The sequence below is a fragment of the Palaemon carinicauda genome, chromosome 28, assembly GCF_036898095.1.
Source record: "Palaemon carinicauda isolate YSFRI2023 chromosome 28, ASM3689809v2, whole genome shotgun sequence".
In the NCBI taxonomy this organism is placed as follows: Eukaryota; Metazoa; Arthropoda; class Malacostraca; order Decapoda; family Palaemonidae; genus Palaemon; species Palaemon carinicauda.
This window is the reverse complement of record NC_090752.1, coordinates 53733754-53746253: the sequence shown is the minus strand read 5'-3', so window position 1 is coordinate 53746253 and position 12500 is coordinate 53733754. Positions and strand designations below refer to the sequence as shown.

At 33.6% G+C, this 12500-nt stretch overlaps 2 protein-coding genes across 3 annotated transcripts in view; one reads left to right on the top strand and one right to left on the bottom strand.

Annotated features, from left to right (window-relative positions):
- The window catches only part of LOC137621814 (zinc finger BED domain-containing protein 5-like), a 6623-nt gene extending 710 nt beyond the window's left edge, over positions 1–5913 (top strand). The window contains exons 1-2 of the mRNA XM_068352320.1: positions 1–511; positions 5809–5913. The exon at positions 1–511 is cut by the window's left edge and continues 710 nt beyond it. Coding sequence (XP_068208421.1) covers positions 1–511; positions 5809–5913 — 616 coding nt within the window. The remainder of the gene's footprint in view (positions 512–5808) is intronic.
- The window catches only part of LOC137622041 (leucine-rich repeat neuronal protein 1-like), a 26098-nt gene that overhangs the window by 7408 nt on the left and 6190 nt on the right, over positions 1–12500 (bottom strand). The gene's annotated exons all lie outside the window — the stretch shown is intronic.

Below are 12500 nucleotides of genomic sequence, written 5' to 3'. Positions count from 1 at the left end.
TCTCTTTGAACTGAGAGATGTACTCCTCGTATTCTTCAAGGAGAAGGAACACGATTTTCAGAAAAATCTGGAGGACGAGGAGTTTATCTCAAGGTTGGCCTACCTGTCAGATATTTTTGGAGCCCTCAACCACTTGAACTTGTCGTTCCAAGGGCCCGACTGCACTGTCACAGAGTTCATCTCGAAGCTGGGAACGTTTGTCCGGAAGCTGGACCTGTGGACGAAGAACGTGGAGAGCAAACGCTACGGAATGTTCGAACTCCTGACTACCCTTGAGAGAGAGCCCACTGATGAATTTGCCCAAGAAATTGTCCATCACCTCTCACTGCTCAAGACTGAATTGAAAAATTACTTCCCGGACGTGACATATTGTGCCTACGTTGCCAATCCGTTCTCCGTTGATCCAGCCGATCTGCCTGTTGGGACCGGGGAACAAGAGGAACTCATAGATATCCAAGTTGACGAGACAGCAAAGACAAAGCACAAAGAAAGCTCTCCTTTAAACTTCTGGGTGAGCATGGCCTCCTCGTACCCGACGCTAGCCCGTCACGCTGTTCCCCAGCTACTGATTTTCCCCTTGACGTGGGAGTGCGAGCAGGGGTTCTCAGCCTTCATGGCCATCAAGTCGAAGAGCCAGAACCGTCTTGCTGCGCCCGGGCATGATTTCCGATGTTCTGTGAGCAAAGTCATGCCCCGCATTGACCAGCTGGTAGAGAAGAAGCAGATACAGCCCTCGCATTTAGTTGTTGTTTTCTTAGTTAATTTGCGTGTTCTATTTTTACAATTATAGAAATAAAGTGGTATCTGATCGAATTTAGTTTCTCTGGAACCAGGTGGTACGCGGCGACTGTACGGGACCTCCAAGTGGTACTCAATCACAAAGAGGTTGGGAATCACTGCCCTAGAGACTGACCATATATACATATTATCAGCGCCCAAGCCCCCTCTCTACCCAAGCTAGGACCAAGGAGAGCTAGACAATGGTTGCTGATGACTCAACAGATAGACCGATACTGAAATAGAAATTCAACTATCATAATGTTTTACCGGGATTTCATGCAATGTTGCGGCAATAATAGACCTAGGATGTAAATTTGCTTTCATGAATAAAACTGGAGTTTAACGTGTAAAATAACTAATCGAGACCTGTGATTGATAAAGGTATAAAAAACTGTACTTATGGATGATGGCATGCAAGGTTATCTGACAGTTCTGCTGACTGGTTGAGAAGTTAGATAGCAGTAACCAGGACCCTTGATTAATAAATATATGAAATGATAAAAATAAGTATTGTTCACTAGTTTAAGAATAAAGTAACTGTACTCTCAACTGTTAAATACCAAATACGTTAATTAACTTTTATCCTGACAATTTGGTAGAGTAGGTATTAGACAACTCCAACCCCTGACTGCGGACTGGTAGAACTCGGAAACCAAACGTCACTCATCCCCCTGTTGTGATTGAATGCCGAGAAATAGTCCGCTAATTCCATCCCATTCAGTCAAGGACAGTTTATAGTGTTGACGTCAGACCTACAGCCAATGACAGGGTGGAGCCACTGTGAATGAAAGGTCTCTGTCAGCGATACGACCTGATTACCGTTAGTGGGCTTATTGATCTGAAGCAGATGTTGGTCGGTTTTCCCCCCTATATCGGACTGACGAACTGGCGGCATTCCAAATGCATCCCTGGCCCTTCAAGAGATAGAGTTAATTAGGTAAGACGAAGAAGATAGAGGAGAACATAATCATTCATTTTCCGCCATATCGGTTGGCTGAATTGACTGCTTTTCAAAGACCTTCCTGGATGCTGGAGGAGAGAGGGTTCATTAGAAGAGTGTAGAGAGGAACAGAACGAGGGAGAAAAGCGAGAAAAATTGAAGTGGAAAAATATACCATAGTCTTGCTAGGATTTACTCTCTAACAGATGGTTATTGGAGGAAACTCTGAGAAGACACACACGCGCGCGCACACACATATATACAGTATATATATATATATATATATATATATATATATATATATATATATATATATATATATGTGTGTGTGTGTGTGTGTGTGTGTATATATATACGTGTATATATATATACGTGTGTGTGTGTGTGATGAAAACTAGCCAAACCCCAGACATGAATAAAGACATGTCTGAGACATTTGTTCTCAGTGGACTAGAAACGGCTGCATTTGTTGCTGTATCGTGTGTGTAATTCACACACACACACACACACATACATATATATATATATATATATATATATATATATATATATATATATATATATATATATATACTGTATATATATATATATATATATATATATATATATATATATATATAATATATATATATATATATATATATATATATAAATTGATAATGGTAATAATAAAATCTTTCATAAAACGATACTCTTAGTTCTGCTTGCTTGAATACGAAGTCTAATGATTCAGAACATATCCCATTGTAAGCAAATAAACCGAGCGTAGACTGGCTCTCAAAAGTGTTTTCCCTTTTCCCCAAAAAGATTTATTTGTCTAACGAACCTGGGTCCGCTACTGCCTCCCTTTTACCAATTAGGAAGGCTAATACCTAGATTAGTTCTTGAAAGACAAACATGGACGTTGAGTATAAACTTCTGCAGGACGAACTTTAGAAGTACTGGGAATAAAAGCTATAGAAATGGGATTTGTGTCTGTATGAATCCATGTTTGTTTCTCAATTATTATTATTATTATTATTATTATTATTATTATTATTATTATTATTATTTATTTTTATTATTATTATTATTATTAATTAGTGTATGGGACCCGCGAAAAAAGACGGCTAATTAGTTAGATGGATATTCTTCTCGGGAGAGACCGAGTAGAGATACGTCTGACAATGGTGCTTGACGTTATTGAATATATATATATATATATATATATATATATATATATATATATATATATATATATATATATATATATATATATATATAACCAGACACTTCCTCTTTATTATATAGGGGACATATTAAAGATAAGAAAAATATACCACGTCCCGGAAACTGTATTTTTCAGAGTAGAGCCATCCACTGAAACAAATGTTATTGGTGTTTGAAAAGCCCAGTGTGTTCAGATAGCATTTGATATGAATCATGTACTGTGCAGTTACTGAGTCATAGTTAACAGTGTGACATGTCAAGAGAAGGCTACATTTGAGGAAAGGCTTTAAGGTTGGAGTTTACTTTGCTGAAAGATTAATGAGACTGAAATATACTTCTTTGAAAAGTCTATCAGACTGATGGAATACAAATCTGAAGTTAATGTTGGGTTGAATGATACATTTATCTCGAAAGGCTTTCGGTCTGAAATGTATTTTTATAAACGCACCAAATAAAATAGAGATAAATAGAAGGTTTAGGTTCTAACTACTGTACGTGACCCGTTACAAATGACTGATAAATATTTAGATAAATATGCACACAGGCATATGCAGCCCCTCTCACTAGGGTATAACATTTTCCTTTCTCCCTACCTGAGGGACGAGGAGAGCGTGACCGGAAAGAAATATATATATATATTATATATATATATATATATATATATATATATATATATATATATATATATATATATATATATATATATATATATCCCTTTCTGAGTATGGACATCTTAACGTGTTGAAAGGGTTAGCTAATCGCCATGATCAGCAAAGCTGTACTAGTCAGGCCCACCCATACAAGGTTGTTTTACTATGAGTCATCAGACGATAATTTCCCTTCATCACCAATCCGCACTGGCCACCCCGGTGATGGAAAATGGCCAAATCCCAGGAATGAATAGACATGTCTGAGGCTTTTGTCCTGCAGTGGTCTAGAAACGGCTGCATTTGTTGTTGCTGTTGTCTATAAACAGACACCTGGTCTTTATTATATAGGGGAGATATCCAAATCTGGGCTGAGTAATGAACTACATGTATGTCATTCGCTAACAAAAATGAAAGTACTTGAACGACATCGGACGATATATGAATAATTGTTCATTACTTATCTTATAGTTTATTTATTGCCTTATTTCCTTTCCTAGCTGGGCTACGTTTTCCCTTTTGGAGCCCTCGGGCTTATAGCAACCTGCTTTAATAATAATAATAATAATAATAATTCAAAACCAATTACACATCATCAAAGGTGCACTTGAAAGAGTAATTTCTTGATCATTCCAGTGTTAATCGCCAATTACAAATTCTGTGGACGGAGCTTGATAACCGGAAGTAATCCCAAAATGCAATTACCCCATTTACAATGGCGGACAAAGGCTTCAAACTACGTCAGGCCTCATATCGGTTTTGTATTAATAACGGGATATTTCACTTCATAGCGATTACGGATTGATTATTAGTGTGTCCATCGTGGCGTTCATTTTGAACGAAAACTTTAGGAAATGTTTTTCTTTTCGTTTCGTGATTATTTGTGGGTTACGTCCTACCTTCAACTTGCCTTCAATTGCAGCCTTTTGAGTACTTTACGCTCACCGATTATTTATTATTTACTAGTGTACACGACCCGTCAATAATATGGATAAATGTCTAGGTGGATATGCACCCGCAGATTCAACCCTTCCTACCCCCTCCCCCTTTCTTAACCACAAAACGGCAGTTGTGGTTTCTTTGTGTATCTCTCTGAGTACCCACTTTCACCATGGAATGGCTACTCCCTCTCCCCCTTCTTGATGGATGGGGAGAGAACGCGTAGTTATGCGCCTGACAATGCTGCTTAGCATGCCAGAAATGAAATGTGTGTGTATATATATATATATATATATATATATATATATATATATATATATATATATATATATATATATATATATATATATATATATATCTGGGGGAGAGAACGAGCACTTACAAGTCTGACAATGTTGCTCAGCGTGACATGAATGAAATACACACACACACATATATATATAAATGTGTGTATATATTTGTATATATGTATATATATATATATATATATATATATATATATATATATATATAGTCATACATTTGCTCTTTATAATACAGGAGAGATTACCTGTCACATGTATCGCCAACATCCTAAGTAATTGTATTCATTTGTATAATCATTTATGTATTGTATTTGCCCTCTGACGCGTTTTAATTTCAACTCTCACAATTTTCTGCTGATTTATCTTCAATATTATTATTGTCGTTGTTTATTTCTGTTTAAAGTAATTCTGCGTTTTAATTCCATTCCCGACTGATTGTTTACTGTTTTTTTTTTTTATCTCAATATCTATTCATTTACATTTCATAATTCCTCCATTTGTTAATGACATATTCATAAGAAAATAGATTAGGGATTAACGTTTGATGTATATGTAACCAAAGAATAAAACTTCCAAACTTAATATTGCAATTCTAAAGTGATAGTGGCTAACGGAGTATTATTAACATTACTGTTAATATTATTGTTATTACAATTATTTGTGTTGTTGTTGTTGTTTTGCTTTTGTCTTTGTCAATAATATCAGTTAAAAACGCTTTTGAATGCAGTGAACTGCCATAATATAGATGAAATAATGAAAAAATTACATCTTTGAAGATATGAGCGGAAACTCGAAAGATCGCCAAATTAATCATCATTATTATTATTATTATTATTGTTATTATTATTATTATTATTATTATTACTATTATCATCATGAAAAGTTTGAATCATTCACAGAGAAAATTATTCCAAAGAGTGAGTCAGGAGGTAAGGTAACTTATACCAAATTTGAACAGCCTCAAATATTAACGTGACCTTCATTCCAGAAAGCAGAATATGAATCGAATATACCAAACACCTCTCATATATCACGAACGCCAAAACTGACACTGACTTATAATTGGGCTGTGGTAGGACCACAGTTGGAATAACACCAAATGACACCAAAACATGATATCCTTTGTTTATAAAAACACTCAAAACGTGTCGTTCTTTTAATTTACTCTTTCAAATCCATTTGAAACCCATGAAAACATCGTATTAAATGTCAGTTTCTTCATCATAAAAAAGTATAAGATGAAAAAGAAAATATGGCGGTCACGAAGTTTTCATCTTTTATTATTTGTATTTTCTTGTTATTTCTCTCCACTCCATAGCTATTAAGTTTACAAGCTCTTTGACTTGCCAGACAGTACTACACTGGATCCCACTCTCTGGTTACGGCTCTTTTCTTTTGCCTACACATACACCGAAGAGTCTGCGCCTATTCTTTCCATATTTTCCTCTGTCCTCATACACCTGACAACACCGATATTGCCAAACAATACTTCTTCAATTAGGAGGTTAACTACTGCACTGTAATTGTTCAGTGGCTACTTTCCTCTTGGTAAGGGTAGAAGAGACTCTCTAGGAGGACACTCCAAAATTAAACCTTTGTTCTCTAGTCTAGGGTAGTGCCAGAGCCTTGGTTTTCTACTGTCTTGGGTTAGACTTCTCTTGCTTGAGGGTACACTCATGCACGCTATTTTATTTCATTTCTCTTCCTCTTTTTTTTTTTTTACTTTTATAGTTTATATATGAAATATTTATTTTAACATTATTACTGTTCTTAGAATATTCTATTTTAATCATTCATTGTTTCTTTTATAGTTTATTTATTTCTCTATTTCCTTTCCTCACTGGGCTATTATTCTCTGTTGGAGCCCTTGGGCTTATAGCATCCTGCTTTCTAACTAGGGTTGTAGCTTAGGTAATTATGATAATAGTAATAAATATATACGTCTACAGCATCTATCTAATATATATATATATATATATATATATATATATATATATATATATATATATTATGTACAGTATTTGTATATATATGTATATATATACATAGGCTACTGTATTTATAATATATATATGTATATGCATATATATATATGTATGTATATGTATATATATGTATATATATATATATATATATATATATATATATATATATATATATATACACACATATATATTACTCTTTATACTCCCAGTTAGGAGTGACACATTGTGACTTGAGATAATAACATATCTCACTTTTGATTACATCTTTAAAGAATTTTCTGAACTATCATCTTACTCTGGCAACCTTATTAGCTGTGTGTATGTGTTTGTGTGAGGTAAGAAAATTGAAATAATATTAAAAAGATATCCTCATCAACAAAAGACGAAGTTCGTCCTATTCACCATATCTACAGGACTCTTTTCACGGCAATTCCTTTTGTGGATGGAAGCTCTATGAAAGGCCATGTCTGCTGCTGGCGACACTCGGTATAACCGCATCTCTCAGTCCTGGATGATACCAGGCTAATGCGTGGACATTAAATTCATTTTGCTTTTTGTAAATGTTGTTCTCTTAGAGTTCTGATGACTGTTCTTTATAATTTTCGCTTTACGGGATATTGTGTCTGAGATATATCTGTTAACTATGCATATATTTTTTTTTGTATTTTAATTTTCGTTATTATTATTATTGTTATTATTATTATTAGTAGTAGTAATAGTAGTAGTAGTAGGGACTTGCTCTTTATGATATTAGGCATTTTTATTATTATTATTATTATTATTATTATTATTATTATTATTGTTGTTAATATTATTATTATTCTTATTAATATTATTATTATTAATATTATTATTATTAATATTATTATTATTGTTATTATTATTATTATTATTATTTTTATTATTATTATCTGTAGTAGTAGCAGTAGTAGTATTGTATATATCAGTGCGATGTCAGGTATGTTTTTCTCAATCGGCTTACGACAGTGAAGTTATATATATATATATATATATATATATATATATATATATATATATATATATATATATATATATATTATACATTTTTGTATATTTATATATTTTTGGGGAGAAAATGATGATAAACTACGATATGCATAGTTCATAGTATTGTAAATTTCGAATACCCATCTTATTTCGTTCTGGATTAAACAATTTATCAATGGAATGAATATCAAGTGTAAATATCTAAATCGTATAAAGCAGAATAAAAAAATAATGAACATCGAAATAAATTACCCTCGAACTATCTTTTGAATAATGTTGATGAGGTAGTTGTGGCCTGATTGGTAACGTCTCTGTCTGGTGTTTGCCAGACGTGGGCTCGAGTTCCGCTCAGACTAGTTAGTCCCTTTAGCGTCTGCAACCTTACCATCCTTTTGAGGTAGGGTTTGGTGTGTTTGGGGGAGCCTCTAGCTCTGTTTGCTGAGTAATCAGCAGCCATTGCCTGGCCCTCCCTGGTCCTAGCTTGGAAGGAGAGGGGCTTGGGTGCTGATCAAATAATATATATGGTCAGTCTCTAGGGCATTGTCCTGCTTGATAAGGCTATGTCACTGTCCCTTGCCTCTGCCATTCATGGCGACTTTTAAAAAGCTTTAAAAAAATTTTGTTCTTCAAGATAGATAAATAGGGTATACATTAAAACTCTGCGGTATAATATTGCATATTTCACTATCTAACACGTCTGATTATTACAATACATTCCTAACCCCCCCCCCCCTCTCTCTCTCTCTCTCTCTCTCTCTCTCTCTCTCTCTCTCTCTCTCTCTCTCTCTCTCAAATTTCCAACTTGTAGGTTAACATAATCATCATCAAAGCTGTTCACAGTCGTCAGCGTCTACTGACACTGATGGCAGCATCATAATGGTCGGTTCAATCTCTTATAAACCAGTACAGTAAACTTATGTGGAAAGTTTCAATTCTCTCTCTCTCTCTCTCTCTCTCTCTCTCTCTCTCTCTCTCTCTCTCTCTCTCTCTCTCTCTCTGAAAGCAAAAGCTATTTAATATTTATAAGGACATATTCGCTTTTTTGGCCTTAAATTGAATTTCCTTTTATTTTTTGTTATAACAATATCGGCGTTAATGACCTTTGATGTCAGGATGCCAGAAAACTCAAAATGAATCAATCTATCAGTCTCCGTTTGGACAAGATATTAATATTGATTTATTCAATAACTGCATTTATTCGAATATCTTGATAGTAATGTGATATTAGAATCTGAATATCCCAAAATGAAGATAAAAGTTCCCATTAGATTTTTTTTTTCTATATTATTTTATAATTCATTGATGTGGTTTTGTGATTTGATCATGAAGCATTTCAGAGTTGAATCCCAGTTAAAGAACTACTATTTATAACAAGTTTCGAAAGCACTGGTAATTAGAATTCTTAAAACCTGAAGATATTGAAGTGTGGACTTATGCACAAAGTTTGATTGCCTGTAAGTAGTCATTATTGATTCAAATCATCTTTAATATTTATTCATCGGTGTACTTATTTGCTTATATAGTGAAGAAGAATATTCGAGGTTTGTCAATTAACGATAACAACTCTTCAGTTACACTTAATCCCTCGTCAGGTAAAATAACTTCAAGTATCTGCTCCCTGATACTGAACTAGGGAGAAAATCATTCAGACTCAACTGGCTGTAGATATAAAACATCAAATACATTATAGTTCTGTCTATTTCTGTCTTTATTAAGCGAGAGAGAGAGAAAGAGAGAGAGAGAGAGAGAGAGAGAGAGAGAGAGAGAGAGAGAGAGAGAGAGAGAGAGAGAGAGAAATTGTTCGTCAGAGCTAGTATAGAGGATCGAATGTATGTAAGTAGCAACAATTTAAAATAGAAAAGAATTTCAGCCAGAGAAAAAGAGCTAAGAACATGTAAAAGTGTGAAATCAAGACCAAATCATTTTAATATGAAGTGTTAAGATTTACAGGAGCTTGGAAAAGAATGAATATGTTAAGCGTCCGGGTATAACACTTCCATTCCCTCCCATAACACCTTCGAGTAGAGTATAAACCCATCGACAAAAGCTCAAGAATTCTTGACCGTCTGTCCTCCTTTGCTCGGCCTCTATTTCCTTGGCCTTGTCTTGACAGATCCCTCTGAGGTCTTCAAAGGAAGCCAATTACTCCAAGCGACATGGTGGAAAATAGTCCATTAACTCGGTTCAAATCAATACTTTGATCGTAGAGTGAAAACGCCAGGCTTCTAATGCCATTCCATTCTTGCCGGAGGAAAAGAGGTCAGGGCATAATGAACGAAATCTGCTTTGATGGAAATTACCATATATATATATATATATATATATATATATATATATATATATATATATATATATATATATATATATATACATACATATATATATATATATATATATATATATATATATATATATACATACACATATATATATGTGTGTATATATATATATATATATATATATATATATATATATATATATATATATATATATAGTGATTGGAAATCCTTTAACGAAAATATCATAGACAATTACATTTGCAACCAATGTGTCACTTTGTAGAGAGCATGGTTTCGATATGCCAAGCTGTTTTATTTTGCTCTTAATTCCACTGCCTACTTGTACTTCGATATATTTTCCTCAAAATATAATGTATTTGTCCTTGGGTCATAACCCATATGTCAACCAAGTTTTGTCGAAATTGGTTCCGTAGTTTTTGCGTAATATTGTTCACAAACAAAAAATAAAGTAACAAAATATTTGCCGTTTACTTACTTTACTTTACTTTAAGGGCTGCTTTTATGGTCCTTTACAGCGGGGAACCCTACTCTCTATAGAACCTCCACAGTCATTTTTTCATGTTCGTTCGAAAGCATTCAACCAATCATCGCATATTGCTCGTTTATTGTTAAATCCACACTATCGAAACACTTCGAAAAAGTCTTCAGTTGTCTCTTGAAAGCCTTAATATCTTCAGTCTCTCAAATGTCTAGTGGGAGCTTACTGTATAGTCTTAGGGTCGCATATTTAAAGGCTCTAGCACCTACAGTAGACCTATATCTAGATTCGAATAATTTTAAGCCATCTCGAACTATTCTCGTGTCAACACGATTTGTTGGGTGCAGTAGCAATTCTCTTGGAGATTTCGGACGTCTGGTTCTGATAACTTGGTAGGTTATTGTACATATGTTTCGTAATTACTTAAGTTGTACTTTGGGTAAATTGTCGTAGATGGATTTACAGAAGTCAATCCTGGTAATAACACAAGTTTCTTTACCTAATGTTTATCCAGGTACTTTTTTTTTTCTTTTATAAAAGTAGTGTTTCTAAGATCATAACCAACAGTTTTAAAACATTATTTATTTTGCATGGAAAGACAAGTTACAGTTGAAAGATACGCCTTTACTATAAATCGGGACAGAGTTGTTATTTTATACATATTTGAATATCACCCAAGTTTCTTACGCTGTTTTTTTTTCTTTGCATCCACCGTAAACTAAGTTTTATTTTAATTTTTTAATTTTAGTCGTTTGATTGTCATCCATTCCCTAATAGTGGCAAGAATTCATTTTAGAGTTTCAGTAGTGTCATCTATATCATAATGATTATTTGTACTTTGATGTAATTTATCCAAAATGTAACAGATTTATCCTTGGATCATACCCAACATGACTACCAAATTTGGTCAAAATCGGCACTGTAGTTTATGTCTAAAGTTGTTCGCAAACAAACAAACAAACTACGACAGCGGTGAGTACATTTTCCGATTTTGGCGAAGGGAAAAACTATTTTCGGGAATATTCATTTATGGCGAATCGTTTGAGGAAAAATCATTAATGTATTTTCATGTTCCTTCTTAGGAAAGTTACTTTCAAGCGAATCCTTTTAAAAGAAAATAACTCGGAAAGAAAACTATCTTTTAAAAAAAATACTTTCAAGAGTTACGAACTTCTGAAGGAAATTTTCAAGGAAGACACCTTCTCCGTCTCACGTCTTTTTTTTAATAGTTTCAGTGACGAAGATATTCCAATCTTTAAAGTTGTGTAATTAATAGTGACTCTAATCCTTAATGCTGTGTAATGAATAGTGACTCTAATCTTTAAAGTTGTGTAACTAGTAGCGACTCTCTAATCTTTAATGCTGCATGAATAACAGTGACTCTAACCTTTAGTGCTGTGTATTTAATAGTGACTCTAACCTTTAAAATTGTGTAATTAGTAGCGACTCCAATCTTTAATGTTGTGTAATTAACAGTGAATCTAATTTTTAATGCTGTGTAATTAATAGTGAATCGAATCTTTAATGCTCTGTAATTGATAGCGACTCTAAGCTTTAACGTTGTTAATTATAATGACTCTAATCTTTAAAGCTGTGTAATTAATAGCGACTCTGATCGTCAATGCTGTGTAATTGTGGTGACTCTAATCTTTAATGGTTTTTGATTAATAGTGACTCTAATCTTTAATGCTTTTTAATTAAGTGACTCTAATCTTTTATGCTGTGTAATTAATAGTGACTAATCTTTAATGCTGTGTAATTAATAGTGACTAATCTTTAATGCTTTGTAATTAATCGCGCCGTATCTTAAATGCTGTGTAATTATAGTTCCTAATCTTTAATGCTTTGTAATTGATTGTGATTCTAATCTTTAATGTTGTGTAATTAATAGTGACTAATATTTAATGCT